This window comes from Chlorocebus sabaeus, chromosome 2 (genome assembly GCF_047675955.1).
Source record: "Chlorocebus sabaeus isolate Y175 chromosome 2, mChlSab1.0.hap1, whole genome shotgun sequence".
Lineage (NCBI taxonomy): Eukaryota > Metazoa > Chordata > Mammalia > Primates > Cercopithecidae > Chlorocebus > Chlorocebus sabaeus.
The window spans coordinates 97127954-97146356 of NC_132905.1; the positions used below are offsets into that span (position 1 = coordinate 97127954).

The 18403-nt window shown below is 57.3% G+C and overlaps 1 protein-coding gene and 1 long non-coding RNA gene across 3 annotated transcripts in view; one reads left to right on the forward strand and one right to left on the reverse strand.

Moving 5' to 3' along the window:
* The window catches only part of LOC119619314 (uncharacterized), a 36143-nt gene extending 17752 nt beyond the window's left edge, over positions 1-18391 (reverse strand). For both annotated transcript variants that reach the window (XR_012090926.1, XR_012090925.1), the window contains exon 1: positions 15839-18391. This is a non-coding gene — a long non-coding RNA (uncharacterized lncRNA). The remainder of the gene's footprint in view (positions 1-15838) is intronic.
* Positions 5568-10449, forward strand: CRYAA (crystallin alpha A). The gene is made up of 3 exons (XM_007969408.3): positions 5568-6953; positions 8185-8307; positions 9742-10449. Exons 1-3 carry the CDS (start codon positions 6765-6767, stop codon positions 9946-9948), a joined length of 519 nt encoding a protein of 172 aa, XP_007967599.1. The 5' UTR covers positions 5568-6764; the 3' UTR covers positions 9949-10449.
* Positions 18392-18403: the final 12 nt, after the last annotated feature.

Sequence of the window (18403 nt, forward strand, 5' to 3'; positions counted from 1 at the left end):
GACGGAGTTTCACCATGTTAGCCAGGATGGTCTCAATCTCCTGACCTCTGCCCGCCTCAGCCTCCCAAAGTGCGGGGATTACAGGCGTGAGCCACCGCGCCCAGCTATGAGTGCTGTTGTTGTTATGTGAAATTTCTCGTTTAGGCACAGAAATATGTTGAACCACGGGGCTGGAGATAAGCACCCCTCCCCCAGTGCACCTGCACCTGGCCTTCAAAGCCGCTCCAAGCAAAGGCAGGTGGCTGCGTCTGCAGTGTCAAGAGTGGCCCCATGCCTGGCAGTTCACTGGACAATTTCCACTCAGTAAATGTTTAGAAAAGGACAGGAAATAAAACTGTGCTAATGTGAAGATTCCAGAAATATAGTCTCTCCCCATGACTCGTGCGTTCCAGATCTGGGAATTCCCTGCGATGTCAGTGTGCCAGGGACCACAGACCGGGTGGCTTAAACAACGGACAGTTGTTGCCTCACAGTCCTGGAGCCTGGGAGTCCAAGATCGCGGGGTTGGCGGGGCCGGCTCCTTCTTCTGCTTGCGGACGGACGGGCCTCTTCTTGCTGTGCCCTCATGTGGACTTTCCTCTGTGTGCATATGTTCTTGGTGTCTCTTTTTGGAATTTGTCCAGACTCCTCCCCCGCCCCCCGCCATTTTTTTTTAGACAGAACAAGACTGTCGCCAGGCTGGAGTGCAATGGCAAGATCTCGGCTCACTGCAACCTCTGTCTTCCAGGTTCAAGTGATTCCCCTGCCTCAGCCTCCCGAGTAGCTGGGACTACAGGCGCACGCCACCACGCCTGGCTATTTTTTTGTATTTACTTTAGTAGAGACGGGGTTTCACCATGTTGTTCAGGCTGGTCTTGAACTCCTGACCTCATGATCCACCTGCCTCGGCCTCCCAAAGTGTTGAGATTACAGGCATGGGCCACCGTGCCCGGCCGATTTCCTCTTCTTATAAGGATGCCAGTCACACACATCAGGGCTCACCCAAATGACCTCCTTTTAACTTAATTTCCTGAGAGATCTTATCTCCAAATACAGTCACATTCTGAGGTCCTGGGGTTACTACTTCAACATAGGAATTTTGGGGGAACTCAATTCAGTCCACGACACCTACTTGGTCAAGTTTATTTGCAGGCTGGGCACGGTGGCTCACGCATGTCATCCCAGCACCTTTGGAGGCCAAGGTGGGAGGATCGCTTGAGCCTAGGAGTTCAAGACCAACCTGGGCAACATAGCAAGCAAAACCCCGTCCCTACAAAAAAATCACCAAAAAAATTTATTTGTGACCCCCAAATCAATACTTGCAGAGTTTTCCTGGTCATTCACTGATGCATGCAGTGCCGAGACATCTGTCTCCTTACACATGTTCCTGGCTGAGGGTGAATAAGGCAACACTATGCCCTCTTGTTTCAGCCTCCTGCGGTCAGCCAGTGTCCTTTTTGAGGTCTATTGAGTGCCACGATTTTTGCATTTCGTGTGTTTTGTTTGTGATTTTGCTTTTTAAAACGTCCTCAAGCCCAGTGCTAAAGAGCTGTGGGCTTGGAGGCATTTTTAAGTCAGTGGATTAAGCACTTCAGTCAAAATGCAGAAATTGTCCAAACAGATTCAAAACATTATCTAATTATATGCTGTCTACGACAGACACTTTAGATTCAAAGACACAAATAGGTTGAAAGTAAAAGGTTTCTAAAAATATGCCATACAAATGAAAACCCAAAGACAGTTTTGGTTACTGTTTGGTTACTCTCCAGCTCTGCTTGGGGACATTTTAACAGCAAAATCACGAGCAAAACACGCAAAACTGCAAAAAGTAAGAAAAGCTGCAGCGCGTCTCACAGAGGAAACACGTGTTAGAGAAGCTTCCTTCAGGCTGAGCTACAGGGCTGCTGGCCGTGAGTTCAGTGTTAGTGAATCAACGTTTATAGATTCAGTAAAGCATCTTTTTTTTTTTTTTCCTTTTTTTGGAACGGAGTCTCATTCTGTTGCCCAGTCTGAGGTGCAATGGCACAAGCTCAGCTCACTGCAACCTCTGCCTCCCAGGTTCAAGCTTTTCTCCTGCCTCAGCCTCCCAAGTAGCTGGGATGACAGTCACACACCGTCGTGTCTGGCTAATTTTAGTTTGTTTTTTTTTTTTTTTTTGAGACAGAGTCTTGCTCTGTCACCCAGGCTGGAGTGCAGTGGCCGGATCTCGGCTCACTGCAAGCTCTGCCTCCCGGGTTTACGCCATTCTCCTGCCTCAGCCTCCCGAGTAGCTGGGACTATAGGCGACTACCACCTCGCCCGGCTAGTTTTTTGTATTTTTTAGTAGAGACGGGGTTTCACCATGTTAGCCAGGATGGTCTTGATCGCCTGACCTCATGATCCGCCTGTCTCGGCCTCCCAAAGTGCTGGGATTATAGGCTTGAGCCACCGCGCCCGGCCAATTTTAGTATTTTTAGTAGAGATGGGGTTTCACCATTTTGGCCAGGCTGGTCTTGAACTCCTGACCTCAGGTGATCCACCGGCCTTGGCCTCCCATAGTGCTGGGATTACAGGCGTGAGCCACCATGCCTGGCCTCAGTAAAGCATCTTTACACAGAAACACTCATAAGACAGATGATGCATTGCTTGGCTGATGAGAACATTGGGACCAGAGGCTCACAGGACCCTAACCCTGTGTCTCCCCTGGGAGCCATGGCTCAGCAGTCCAGGCATCACTAATTCAGTACTCACCACAGCTTTATAGAATGTCCCTGCCTCGAGAATCAACTGCAATGAATGCAGCAATTGCTAGAACTTAGCCCAGCAAAAGGGGAGGCGTATTTTGTGCTGACGTGATTTTCACGGACAGTGAATCAGGAAGAGAACACTGACTTGTCTTTGGTTTCATTCTGGTTTTTCATTTTCCACAGACATATCCCTCGGTGCTCTGGCCATCACCTCCCCCTGCTCGCCGCCTGCACACTGTGGCTTTGAGGCAGCATTTTCAACACAAATTTCAGGAGGAGCCCACGTCCAGAGCAAAAGGGTCTTGTTTGCCCAGAATCCAGGCGAATGGCGCAGGGCTCTGGCCGGCGGATGCGCTGACCTCAGCCTGCATGTACTTGTTTATTTGTTTCTTGTTTGTCTTTACCCAGCTCCACAAAAGCAGGGACTTTGTTTAACGCAGAGTTAAGAGATAGGACTGGACCAGTGTGGAACATTCAGCGAGGATGTGTGCACAGCAGGCTCCGGGCCAGTGAGTGGAGCCTGAAAGTAGCAGGCTTTGAGATGTGGCGGGGGTGATCCTGAATTATCCAGGTGGGCCAGGAGAGTAATTGCCAGATGGATGTGATGGGAGAGACCTCACTGCCCACCACTGCCTTTGAAGGTGGAGGAGGGGCCACGAGCCAAGAAACACAGGTGCCTCGAGACGATGGAGAAGGCAGGAAACAGATTCCTGTGAGTCTCCAGGAGAGGCCAGCCCTGCCAGTGTCTTGTTTTAAGTTGAATGAGATACATTTCAGACTTGTGGCCTCCAGAACTGTGAGATAAGACATTTGTGTTGTTTTAAGCCACTAATCTGTGATTGGTACATCAGCCACAAGACACTAATACAATGCCTAAACTCGGGGTTTGAAAGGGTCCCTAGGACCCTAGAGCCCTCCCTGTCCCCCCGGTCCAGGACTTCCTGCTTCTGTTGTGCAGGCTTAGGCCCTGGCTCACTCAGAAGGCCCCTGCAGGTCCGGCCAACCTTGTGGCAGAAGCCTTGACGTCCCACCACGGCCTCTGAGTTGCCAGGCCCTACGGCATGTGGTGAGGAGCACAACAGGTGTGAGTGCCTGGACCTCACTCTGCCCCGTGTCTGAAGGACCTTGTCCCATCCTAGACGCCCAGAGCTGTGCAGTCCGTAGGACCAGACTGGTGCCCAGTCCCAGGCTGGTGCCTCAGCCACCTCGTCAGCCTGCAGTCCCCGCTGTTTGACTGACCATGTGCAGGGCCAGCTGTGAAGGACAGCACAGCTCCTCCCTCCCTGCCAAATGTCAGGGACACTAAAAACACTGCCCTCAGTGTTCTGATATTTAAATCATGTTTAGATGCAATGTTTAAAAAAATCAAAATGGGTCGGATGTGGTGGCTCATGCCTGTAATCCCATGACTTTGGGAGGCCGAAGTGGGTGGATCACCAGAGATCAGGAGTTCGAGACCAGCCTGGCCAACATGGTGAAACCTTATCTCTACTAAAAATATACAAATTAGCTGGGCGTAGTGGTGTGCGCCTGTAATCCCAGCTACTGGGGAGGCTGAGGCAGGAGAACTGTTTGAGCCTGAGAGGCAGAGGTTGTAGTCAGCCGAGATTGTGCCACTGCATTCCAGCCTGGGCGACAGAGTGAGACTCCATCTCAAAAATAAATAAATAAATAAATAAATAAAAATGAATGCAAAAAAATTGTGGTGGACAAACTGTCAACATTGTACATAAAGGCAGGATGAGGACAATGGCCTTCTCCTTTTGCTGCAAACTCCAGCATGGCTCCGCCCAGCACTGACCGCACGCCTGGCCTGGCTCGACCCTCCCCGGGGCCAAGCTGCATGCTCGCTTCCATCCCAGCGGCCTCTTCTTCCCCCTCCCTGTGCCCCAGGAATAGGCGGCCAGCACAACGGGGCTGCCTGCTGCCTCACCCAGACCCTGCCACTGCTTGGATGTTGACCCCCAGCCTGGAAAGGTGTCTTTAAGCCTCCTTCCCTTCTTCCAAGCCAACTGACCTGGGCATGCGGCTTAACTTTCTAAGCTGCTGTTTCCTGGTCTATGAAGCAGGAATGATGCTGGGACCTGCTTCACAGGGTGGCTCTGAGGACCCACAGGCAGAGGTCTGGTGTAGGCTTTTGGGGGAGGCACCCATCACTCCCCCAGCGTTTCCTATCTGCACCTTAATTTGGCACCTCAGGGAATCACTTCTCTGGAGTTGTAACCTTGCAGGGCAGAAGTTGTCATTTCAAGATTTTTTGGGATCCTGTGTTCCCAGACAGTGCTGTAAATGTAGGAGGAAGGGTCTGGTGCTGGGTGCTGCTTACGACAGAGGTGCCCCGTGGAGCACACCTTGGAGCCCCACTTTCAGCCCTGATCCCACCCGGGATGTGTCAGGTCTGATCCTCATACACTGGGGCGTCTGACCTTTTGTGGCCTTCTGAGCCCATGGGCTGGAGATGAATTTGCAAAGCCCGGGAGTGTCCTGTGTGCTTACTCCACACGCATGAATCTGTTAGAAGCTGAGGAGGAACTGGGAGGTCCAAAGAGGACGAAGCAACTTCCCACAGCCTGGACCGAACACTAGAAAAGCTAGCCCGGGAGAGGGGGCACGGCCTCTTCCCAGCCTGGCGGGGGGGATGTGGGGGGGGACCACGCTCCCCAGGGCAAGTTTACCCCAAAATATCAAAAGACTTAAAACTAGGAGTGAGCTGGGCGCAGTGGCTCACGACTGTAATCCTAGCACTTTGAGAGGCCAAGGCAGGTGGATCATCTGAGGTCAAGAGTTTGAGACCAGCCTGGGTTTTCACATAGTGAAACCCCATCTCTACTAAAAATACAAAAAAAAAAAAAAAAAAAAAAAAAAAAAAAAAAAAAAAATAGCCAGGTGTGGTGGCAGGCACCTGTAGTCCCAGCTACTCAGGAGGCTGAGGTGGGAGAATTGTTTGAACCTGGGAGGCAGAGGTTGCAGTGAGCTGAAACCTCTGCATGGTCTGGGTGCCAGATCTGGGCGCCACTCTGGGTGACAGAGCAAGACTCCATCTCAAAAACGAACAAACAAAACTGGGAGTGCCTGGACACTTAGTGAGAACTGGACAGGGGCCATGGGTTGAGGAGCAAAATAATCACCAGGATGTGCGGATAACAGGATCATGTGGGTGGCGGGACAGCATGGGTGGCAGGGACGTGGGGACATGTCGCCACCCTGACAGGAGCAGCCCAACCCAACAGCCATGGCAGGTCATGCCACAGAAGCTCGAGGCATTACAGGGGACGATGGCCATGGGGCTGGGCGTCCAGGGTGGGCCACAGAGGGAAGCTCACCACCTGGCGCTTTCATCTGCACACGGCGCAGCCCGTCTTCGTGCTGGAGGCCCGCAGACCGCTGGAGGACAAGCATGAAACTCAACAGGGCTCCCCCAGGCGCTGGAATTATGGCACCTTTCAGCTTCTTCTTCAGGAGTTTTTACAAGCATGCATACTTTTTATAAGTGGTGAGCGTAACGAGGTTCACAGAGTCACTCTGCTTTGGAAAACAGTGCATTCTTGCCTGGGCACAGTGAGACTGAGGACGACGTGTCTAACCCCTGTATCTAACAGGGGTGTGGGCTCTCTCTCCTCTGGTGACCATGAGGACCACCAGGTAGGACAAGGTGTGCAGAGAACTAGCATGGTCCCTGGCACGTAGCCCCTGCCCACAAACTGGGAGATGAGAAGTTCCATTGTTGCCCCAGGCGAGTATGGGGCACAGAGCTCCTCCTTGGGTTGTCTGCCCTCCCGGGAGCCCCAGGGTGCCCAGGCGGGCCTCAGCTGAGTCCAGGCCTCGGGGACAGTCCGTGCAGCCCCTCCCAGGGCTGGGGGCGGGCACTTGTCCCAGCCACATTTCTGCTGACTGAGCAGCCTTCTTCATGAGCTCATGCCCTTCCAGAGAAATCCCTTAATGCCTCCATTCTGCTGGTGGCATATATAGGGAGGGCTCAGCCCTAGCTCCACACTGCGCTGCCCAGAGGCCCCGCTGACTCCTTCCAGCCTCCAGGTCCCCGTGGTACCAAAGCTGAACATGGACGTGACCATCCAGCACCCCTGGTTCAAGCGCACTCTGGGGCCCTTCTACCCCAGTCGGCTTTTCGACCAGTTTTTCGGCGAGGGCCTTTTTGAGTACGACCTGCTGCCCTTCCTGTCGTCCACCATCAGCCCCTACTACCGCCAGTCCCTCTTCCGCACCGTGCTGGACTCTGGCATCTCTGAGGTAAGAGTGGCCCGTGGCGCTGGCCTCTCCTCGCTGCTCAGAGGGTGGTGGCCTCGGTGGGTGGAGAGTGTTGGACTCTGGTCTTGCTCCATCAGGCAGGTGGCCTCGCCCCACTTCATCCCCTTGCAGAGGCTGGGTGAGAGCCTGTGTCCCCACTGCAGCCACGCAGCAGAGCCTCCCCTGGCACTGGGGAGAGGTTGGATAAGGGAGCAGCCTGAACCCACCCTTGTTTTCCTCCATCAGCTCATGACCCACACGTGCTTTGTAAGGCCCTAGCCACATACTGGAAACCCCAAGAGCAACCCATCCAGGCATGTGTGGTGGCGAATCCAGGCATGTGTGGTGGCGAATGCCAGCTCCCGGGTTCCGCTGGTCTCCTGAGTCCTGGAGGCCTGGGAGCAGGTGGGGGTCATAGTCCTGAAAGCCAGAGAACAGGAGGTTCCTAGTATCTCCTCCCATGAGTTCGGCCTGCCCACGGCCAGCAAAACTTGTGGCAAGTTTACTCAGGTGCCCTGCCAAGGCCAAAAGGACAGGCAATGGGCCCCCGCCAGCCTCCTCTCTGAGCCACGGGTGAGCGGTGCAGAGTCTGCAGTTCTGGAGAGCCTGAGTCCCACCCAGCACCTAAGAAACAGGGTCCTCCCCAGGGCTGCTGCAGTAGGCATCAATGCCAGGGCGCAAAATGCCTCAGGGAGCCGAGGCTGAGCCAGGGCAGTGAGAGGGAGTGTGTGGAAGTGCTTTTTGCAGAGGCAGCTGTGCAGGCTATCAGCAGGCTCCAGCTGCTTCTATAGACAGCATGATGCCAAGGGCAGTGACCTCATTCCACAGGCTGAGTCCAGCCAGCCAGCCAAGCATCACTCACCAGACGATTCACCCTAATGGGCCAACCAATCCATAACAACCCCTCCTACCATAACCAGTAGCCAACTAGCACATAACCAGCCAACCGATCTATAACCAGCCACCTGACCATAGGCACAAACCAGCCGGCCCACCAGTAGCACCCAGCCCCTCAGCTGGCCTGAGGGTTTGGAGACAGGTCGAGGATTGTGCCTGTCCGTCCAGGAGACAGTCACAGGCCCCTGAAAGCTCCGCCCCACTTGGTGTGTGGGAGAAGAGGCCGGCAGGGGATCAAAGCGTCTCTGTTTCAATAACCGGGGCCCGCCCTGTCTCTGCCAGCCGCAGCAGGGACGGCACCCTCTGGGTAGCTCCACATAGCACGTTTGGGTTTCAGGTTCGATCCGACCGGGACAAGTTCGTCATCTTCCTGGATGTGAAGCACTTCTCCCCGGAGGACCTCACTGTGAAGGTGCAGGACGACTTTGTGGAGATCCACGGGAAGCACAACGAGCGCCAGGTGAGCCCAGGCACTAAGAGGTGGGAGAGGGGGGCGAGGTGGGTGTGGGGACAAGGGGGTCACGGCAGGCACAACCGGGCCTGCGCACCTGCACGAGGCCTTCAACCCTGGGAGAGGGACACTCTCCGGGGGCCCCCGAATCAGGCCTGGCTTTTCCCCGAGGGAGGGGCCATCCCACCTGAGCACAGCCAGCCCCTCCTAGTGACAGAGGTCACTGTTCCGAGTGAATGTGGCTCAGGGATCTAGGATAGGGTCCCTTCCCGGGTTGCTGCACCCAGCCGTCACCAGCTCCATCCCTGTCACCTGGATGCCAGGGTGGTCTTTGAAAGAACCCCAGGAAGTGGGAGTGCCCCTGGTGGCTGCCTCCTAGCCAATGTACGTCTTCACATGAGCCCCACCTGAGGAAGGTTAGTCCCCAGCGGCATAGCTGCATCCGCTGGGAATGCTCTACATGCATTGACACCCTCACGTCACAGCAGCCCTTTGGGACCAGTGTCTTCATTATTCCAGGACACGGTTGGGGAACAAGGGGGTCCTCAGCCTGCTGGGTCGCACAGCTAGTACTGGGCAGGTGGGACGGGAGCTTCTCCCCACAGTCACCCTGATGCCCCGCTCTTGCTTGGGTGGAGGCCTCGGGTCTCCGTGGTGTGGAGGGAGCCGGGGCATGCAGGCCCTGGTGACCTACATCTCCTGGCGGAGCCGGGAAGAGCTCACAGGCTCTCACAGATGGACAGTGTCCTGCGGGGGCTGGAGAGCAGAGGAGCCGGAAGGTGGAACCCTTAGCCAAAGTCTGGGTTTCTTTTGGCCGGGGTCCTCTTTCAATGGCTGGAGAAGGCAGTGCTGGGGGGTGAACCCTGACCTCCTCATGTGCTGCCCCTCCCTCGCCTGGGCCGGGTAAAGCCCCTACTTAGCTCCAGCACAGCCTGGAAAATGCTTCTGAGCTCCCAGCTCTTGGTCTTTGCACTCAGTGGAGGAGGAGGTCGGCCCAGGGAGCTGAGTCTGTGGCTTAGGGCGTCCAGGGGACGTGGAAGCGCGTGGGTTGTCTGACCTCATTAGGTGGGGCTGCAGAGAGACCTGGGCTGGAGCAGTCCTGCGGGGTCTGGAAGGGGAAGCCTGGCTGAGGTGCAGGGCCTGGTACGGAATGATCCTGCGATTTTGGAGTGAAGCCACGGAGCGTGAAGAGACAACCCCATGCAGGGAATAGCCCGGCAAGTGGCCACAAGGCCAGGCTGAGGTCCAGAGAAGCAGGGGCGTGAATCCATAAATCCCAGGGGACCTGGTCGTGGGCTGCGCTGGCTGCACCCGGCCCCTGTGAGAGCCCCTGCAGGCTGGCCACCTTCTGCGGTTGGTGGGCCTGGAGCAGCTTCTCTGGCATGGGGCGAGGCAGCCACCTGCACAGTGGCCCCTCTGACTGTGGCCCCCTACCCTCTCCAGGACGACCACGGCTACATTTCCCGTGAGTTCCACCGCCGCTACCGCCTGCCGTCCAACGTGGACCAGTCGGCCCTCTCTTGCTCCCTGTCGGCCGACGGCATGCTGACCTTCTCTGGCCCCAAGATCCAGACTGGCCTAGACGCCACCCACGAGCGAGCCATTCCCGTGGCGCGGGAGGAGAAGCCCAGCTCTGCTCCCTCGTCCTAAGCAGGCATCGCCTGGGCTGACTCCCCTGCAGCCCCAGCCCATCATCCGGGGAGCACCCTGAGGGCGGGGTGTCTGTCTTCCTTTGCTTCCCTGTTTTTCCTTTCCACCTTCTCACATGGAATGAGGGTTTGAGAGAGCAGCCAGGAGAGCTCAGGGTCTCAGGGTGTCCCAGACCCCGACACCGGCCAGTGGCGGAAGTGACCGCACCTCACACTCCTTTAGATAGAGCCTGGCTCCCCTGGGGTGCAGGCGCCTCAACTCTGCTGAGGGTCCGGAAGGAGGGGGTGACCTCCGGCCAGGTGTCTCCCGACACACCTGCAGCCTCCCTCCTCCGCGGGCCCTGCCCACACCTCCCGGGGCTTCTGTGCGTCTGGGCTCTCATGGCCTCTTCTCTCAGACCATCTTCCTCCAACCCCTCTATGTAGTGCCGCTCTTGGGGACAAGGATCGTCCATGAGAGCGCAGCCCGCGGCAGTCAATAAAGAGCAGGTGACACAAGCAACCCGCCGTCTGCTGGTGCTGTCTCCATGAGGGGCGGGAGGGGCACGAGGGCGGCGCCCGGAGGCAAGGACAGCGGGTCTCCTGCTCGCGTGGGACCCGGCGGCCTCGGAGTGACGGGGTCGCCTGCGTCCCTTCCTTCTTCCGAGCTCAAGCGCCTCCCTCCACACTGGGCCGGAAGGAGAGGGTTTTGGAGGCAGAGCCTCTGATGGGAAAGGGACTGGGGAGGCTTCCGAGAGCTGGGGGCGGCCAGGGACCTGGAAGGGGCTGCGGGGAATGGAGGGAGGCTGGGCTCCCTTCCCTGTCCGCACGGGCACCGGGGCGGACTCCTGCCCTGGCCTCCTTCTGCGGGGCCGTCCTGTTCTCTCGGGGGTCTGCGGGGCTGTCCTGCTGCCTTCGGTGTGGGCTTTAAGGGCACTCGTGCTCTTGAGGGTCTGGAACTGGGCGGCTTCCCCTGGGCAACCCATCGTGGCCTCGAATTGGAGGCAGAAGCTCGCTCTGTCCCCTCCCGGGACCAGACACTGGGCGGCCACGCCGGACCCCGCCAGACCCCATCACGGGGAGGGAGACTTGGCCTGGGGGGCCCTGGCTGCCTGCTGCGCTCACCGAGGGGGATCCGGGGGGCCAGAGGGGACCCCAGTGCCAGCAGATGCCACGGCGGGTGGGCCCTGCCAGCGCCCTCAGCCAAGTAAAGCGCCCTCGACCCTGGAGGCCGAAGGCACCGGGACCCTGTGGGCACCAGCAGGACGACCACCTACCGCCACTGGGGCGAGAACCTGCAGAGAACACTACACCGACCCCGGGCTTTCCAAAAGTCAGCAACAGGCATCAGAGTGGGCGGCCATTGTGACGCCCAGTGACAGCCCGTGCCACAGCCACCGAACCGCACACAACCACACACTCCACACACTCCACACTCCACACACTCCACACACCACACACTCCACACACACACCACACACCTCACACCACACACCTCACACCACACTCCACACAATACACCACAATACTCCACACACCACACACACACCACACACTCCACACACACCACACACTCCACACACCCACCACACACTCCACACACACACCACACACTCCACACACACACCACACACTCCACACATACCACACACTCCACACACACAACACACACTCCACACATACCACACACTCCACACACACAACACACACTCCACACATACCACACACTCCACACACACAACACACACTCCACACACACCACACACACTCCACACACACCACACACTCCACACACACAACACACACTGCACACACACAACACACACTCCACACATACCACACACTCCACACACACAACACACACTCCACACATACCACACATTCCACACACACACCACACGCTCCACACACCACACTCCACACACTCCACACACACACCACACACTCCACTCACACACCACACACTCCACACACTCCACACACCACACTCCACACACACAACACACACTCCACACACACCACACACACTCCACACATACCACACACTCCACACACACAACACACACTCCACACATACCACACACTCCACACACACAACACACACTCCACAAATACCACACACTCAACACATACTCTACACATACCACACATTCCACACACACACCACACATCACACACTCCACACAATCCACACAGCACAAACTCCACACACACAGCACACACTCCACACAATCCACACAATCCACACACTCCACACACACACACCATATACTCCACACAATCCACACACCACACACACCACACATTCCACACACACCACATACTCCACACACACCACACACTCCATACAAACCACACACACCACACACACCACACTCCACACACACCACACACACACCACACACTCCACACAATCCACACACACCACACATTCCACACACACCACATACTCCACACACACACACCACACACTCCACACAATCCACACACCACACACTCCACACACACCACACACTCCACACACCACACACCACACACTCCACACACACACCACACACTCCACACACAAACCACACACACCACACACTCCACACAATCCACACACTCCACACACACCACACACTCCACACAACCACACACTCCACACACCACACACTCCACACACTCCACACAATCCACACTCCACACACTCCACACAAACCACATACTCCACACACACCACACACTCCACACACCACACACTCCACACACTCCACACAATCCACACTCCACACACTCCACACACTCCACACACACACCACACACCTCACACCACACACTCCACACAATCCACACACTCCACACAATCCACACACTCCACACACTTCACACACACCACACACTCCACACACACCACACACTCCACACACACCACACACTCCACACACACACCGCACACCTCACACCACACACTCCACACAATCCACACTTCACACACTCCACACACTCCACACACACCACACACCTCACACCACACACTCCACACAATCCACACACTCCACACACACACCACACACCACACACTCCACACACACACCACACACTCCACACACTCCACACACACCACACACACCACACACTCCACACACACACCACACACTCCACACAATCCACACACCACACACACCACACACTCCACACACACACACCACACACACACCACACACACCACGCACTCCACACACACCACACACTCCACGCACTCCACACACACCACACACTCCACACAATCCACACACCACATGCCACACACTCCACACACCACACAACACACATTCCATATACCGCACACAGCACACACTCCACACACCACACACTTCACACCACACAAACTACACACACTACACACTCCACACACACCACATACCACACACTCCACACACAACACACACCACAGATACTCCACACACTCCACACACACAACACACTCCACACACCACACACTCCACACACAACACACACCACAGATACTCCACACACTCCACACACACAACACACACCACACATTCCACACACAACACACAACACACATACTCCACACACACCACACACCACACACTCCACACACCACACAATCCACACACCACACACTCCACACACAATACACCCCACACACTCCACACACAATCCACACACCACACACTCCACACACAATACACCCCACACACTCCACACACCACACACTCCATACACAACACACTGCACACACATCACACACCACACACCCCACACTCCACACACACCACACACTCCATACACCACACACTCCACACACACACCTCATACTCCACAGATGCTACACACACCACACACTCCACACACACCACACACACACCTGATACTCCACAGATGCTACACACACCACACACTCCACACTCCACACAGACCACACACACACACCACACACTGTACACACACACCACACACTCCACACACACCACACCACACCATACACCCCATGCACACACCCACCACACACCCACACACACACTACACACACACCACACACACTCCACACACATCCACCACACAGTCCACACACCACACACTCCACACACACCACAGACACACACACACCCTTCAGCACACTGTGCCCTTTTCTCTCTGTTCCTCCGGCCGGGCTGTGGTGTGAAGTGTTCTTAGTCCTGGGAGTGGCTCCCCTAGACTCTCCCCTCCCCCTCCCTCCAGCAGGACCTGCCCGGCTGTTGTGCCATTGAGTCCCCATTTGTACAGAAGGGGGTGCCCTGTGGTTGGCAACAACAATGGCCCACTGTGCTTTGGGGCTGGGGCTGGATGTTTTTGAAAATCGGGGTGTCTGGGGCTCCCTGCTCCTCCCGGGTCTGTCCCGGACCAGCAGAGCAGACACCTTTGTTCTGCACAGGCTGGCAGCCATTGCAGGGGGGTGGGCCCAGCCCTGCACAGTGGGTGGAGCTGTCACTCACGCCTGCAGCCTTGCTCGACTGCAGGTCCTGCCCGGACCTTGTTAGGGGCTGGAAGGTGACTCCCTGAAAATCCTATGGGGCTCTACCCCCAGGGCCTCAGAATGCGATTGTGTTTGGAGGTGGGGGCTTTGATTAAATTGAAGTGATGTCACTGGGGTGGGCCCTGGCCCAATCTGGCTGGTGTCCTTGTAAGAAGAGGAGATGAGGACACAGACATACAGAGGGACAACTCCGTGAGGGCACAGGGAGGAGACGCTGTCTGCAAGCCAAGGAAGAGGCCCTAGAGGAACCAGCCCTTGACCTTGAACTCCCGGCCTCCAGGACCCAGAAGCCATGTCTGCCACTGGAGCTACAGCTGTGGTGTTGCAGCTGCAGGAGCCCACGCATCCAGGCCCAGAGAAATAGCCTTTGGCTAGGCCTTGGCAGGGTCTGTAAGGCCCATGGGCAGTTCACCAGACACTCGATCAAGCTCCTTGGAGAGTCGTACAGAGCACCAGGGCCCGCCCAGGCAGAACTCCCCCTGGCTGGTGGGCTGTCTGATCTCTGCTCCCCCAGTTGGATCTTCCAGCAGCACAGGCTCAGGAAGGACTTGGAGGGGGTAGGGGGGGCTCTCATCTCATCTGGCCTCCAAGACATGCAGTGTGACCCCTCCCCTCTCCCCTCCTGGGGCCACCTGGTGCCATCCTTCCTTGGATCTCCAATCACTCCCCACCCGGGTGGTTCTTAAACTCAGGGGCACGGAAGGCTGGGGCCTGGGGCTGCTTCGCCTCTGGTCTGGGGTAGGCTAGATACCCCTGAGAGGTTGTCCACACAGGGCCCAGAGCGTGGCTCCATCCCAGGTTGGCCACAGCCCTTGTCTCCTCGCCTCCCGCCTTGGGGCCTATTCTGGAACAACCCTCCTTGCAATGGCTGCCCAGGTGATTTCACTGTCACCATGGCTACTGTGAGGTCAAGGTCACATAGACTCCTGCAGGCACCAAGCTGACAGTCATCTGACAGCAGCCTCATCACCACCTCGTCCAGATGAGATAGAGGCTCAGCGGGGACTTGTGCAAGACCCCAGCCAGCCAATGGCAAGGCCTGGAGACCTGGGCTCCCACCCTGAAGTCATCTCAACGGGCCCAGGCTCAGGAGCTGCCTGCGCTGGGGCCTGGGGCTGCTTTGCACCCAAGACCCCTTCAGAGTCACAGGTGAGTCAGCCAGATTCACCCCCCAGCCCCCAGGGCAGGAGGCCACATGGATGTGAGCTTTAATGCAGGGTGCAGCTCTGGCCGTGGTGCCCAGCCACTCGCCTGGAGTCTGAGCAGCTGCCACGTCTCCCTGGTGGCTGCTCCTACCCCCACGGGTCCCATGGGCTGCTGCTGGGAGAGCTTCTGAAGCCAGGAGGATGCCTGCTCCCCTTGCCTCCTTTCCAAGCTCACCTCTGCCTACCTGGTGCCAGGCCTGGGATGCACATCGGCCTTCCGTGTGGGCGCCACTGCCAGCTCTCTGCCCTCTGGGCCTCGCTCCCCCTCGCCTGGTCTTCTGAGGGCCGAGGCTCTGATCACCTCTCCCCTGCTTCCCATTGTGTGGCCTGGCGTCCAAGGCCCCTGTGGTCTGACTGCCCCACTGCTCCCTGGTATGCATTCAGGTTGAGAGCTCCCCAGAGAGCTCTGCGTGCCAGTGTCCAGCCCCATTCACTCCAGGGCACACGGCCGTCGTGCAAAGATGGGATTGGCCAGTACTTCTCAAGCCCGCCAGGCCGGGAGAACCACCTGCAGCGCGTTGCAAATACAGCCTCCTGGGCCCAGCTCACACCCGCTGACGTAGAGTCTGGAGGGGCAGAGTCCAGGGAGCTGGGCTTTTGGTGCCTCCAGGTGAGCCCTGTGATCAGGTGCAGGTGGGAGACGCTGCAGGACAGCGGCGCATCCTCAGGTGGGGGCAGCGGGGGAGAGAAGTCTCACCGGAAGCTACCTCTCCGGTCTGGGGCTCGGCTTCTAGATCTCCAGGGAGGCTCTCTCACATCCCACTGCTCCGGACACTGGACGCTCTCCTCTGCTCCTGTTTTCACCTTGGGCATCACTGTCATCAGTATCATTGTCATCACCATTATGAGCAGCAGCAGGAAAAGCATTAATGGAGCACCTGCTGTATGCCAGGCCCTGTGCCCGCTGTGCTGGTAACGGCAATCTCCACGCAGCCTCCACAGCAGCCTGTAGCCCGCTTCTATTGTTCGCTGAGGACACCCAGGCTTAGAAATGGAGTCACCTGCCTGGTGTCTCCCAGCTGGTGAGGACTTGGGCCAGGTGCACCTTGTCTGACTCCAAAGCCAGGACTTAGCACCGCTGGGCGGATGATTACTGCAAAGTTACGCATAATGTGAAAATTGGGAGGCGCTGAGGAAGCCTGAGGCACTGGTCCCTTTCTGCTGGTGACCTGCTGGGTGACTTTAAGCAGATCTACCGACCCCTCCGAGTATTCGATGCCCGTCTTTGCCAGTTGGCTGACGCAGGGAGACTCCCGCAGTGCCCGCAGGGAGCCTCCAGCCCCCAGTTCCCTTCAATCACCAGCAGCGTGCCTCACACTCACCACCAGGTGGCAGCAGAGGACTTGCCTGGCCGCCGAGCCCTTGGCCTCAGGAGACTTGCAGAACATCAGCCTTAAAGGTCACCTTCACCCTTCAAGACAGTGGGAAGCGGCGGCAGCAAACATCCGCAGAGGGCCTGGCTCCGGGAGCCTGTGGGCCGCGTGCTGCTGAGCTGCGGGAGACCCACCCTGACCCCCAGGGAGCTGCTGTCCAGCAGGGGAGACTGAGATGGGAAGACACAAAAGCCGCGCCGGAAGCCAGCGGCGTTTCCTTACCATAAGCAGTTTTGGGGTTTCATTTGCTTGTGTGTAAAATCACTTGAAAAAGGGGGTGTCACCGTCTGGAAGGCCAGGGCTGCGCTGGGGTCCCCGGGGGCTCTGGCGGGGTCTCCTCCGTGCAGAATGACGTCAGCCCCCAGCTTCCGGCCCAGGTCAGCGCTTCCTAGAAGGCCTCTTGCGAAGAGCAGCCCGGGCCCGCCCACATCCGCAGAGGCCTGGGCGTGGGGCAGGGCGGGAAGTGTCCCTGGCAGGCAGCCCCAGCTGACGCGGTGTTGGGGTCACAGGGTCAGAGGTCCTGCCAGCCAAGGCTGCATGTGGCTGTCTGAGGGGGGCCGAGACAGAGATGCAGGCACAGGTGCCAGACAGTGCCAGCTTGGGAGGAAGAGGCAGCGGGTTGGTTGGGGGACAAGGAGGTGCTTGCTGGGGGCAGGGCGGCCTTCTCTCTGCAGGGCAGGCGCCTGCCTCCCGCTCTGCCCTTGGCCTCCAGGATGGGAGCTGGGAAGGGAGTCTCCCTTCAGGGGAGGGACCCGCGACAGGGGCTGGGCGAAGGCTGACAGGCTGACAGGGGCCGGGCGAAGGCTGCGTCAGTGTCGGCTCCCAGGCTGCTGGGGAGGCCGGAAGGCCCTGCTCTGTGGCATTTCCTCTGAGAGCCTGGGCTGAGGACTGAGTTTGCAGGGGCAGGAAAGGTGGGCGGGCCCCAAACCTGCTGTGCAGGCTGCTGCCGTTAGAACAGCAGGAAAGATACACATGCATCCGTGTACACACACACACAGTGTGCACATGTGCACAACACATGCATATAGAAACACAATGTTCACAGTGTGCATCCATGCACAACACACATGCACACTCATGCACAACACCCAAAACACATGCTCACACACCTCACACATGTGCACACCAATGCACAACACAAACACATGCAGCATACAAACACACATGTACACACAATACAAACACATGTACACACGCACGTCACACAATACATGTGGACACATACGGACACACAGAAGCACATAACACCTACACATGCACAACTGCCCACATGCACACCTACACAAACGTACACTCACACAGCCCACGGGAACGCACACACGCCACTATCACGGCCATGGCCCAGCCCCGGGCGGTTGCTTCAGTGCGCGGCTGCCC

Bases quoted from the DNA above. Each gene is read 5' to 3' on its own strand.
- CRYAA (XM_007969408.3), top strand. From the start codon at position 6,765: ATGGACGTGACCATCCAGCACCCCTGGTTCAAGCGCACTCTGGGGCCC. The intron at 6,954-8,184 runs GTAAGAGTGGCC...TTTGGGTTTCAG, and splicing joins TGGACTCTGGCATCTCTGAG to GTTCGATCCGACCGGGACAA. The intron at 8,308-9,741 runs GTGAGCCCAGGC...TACCCTCTCCAG, and splicing joins GGAAGCACAACGAGCGCCAG to GACGACCACGGCTACATTTC.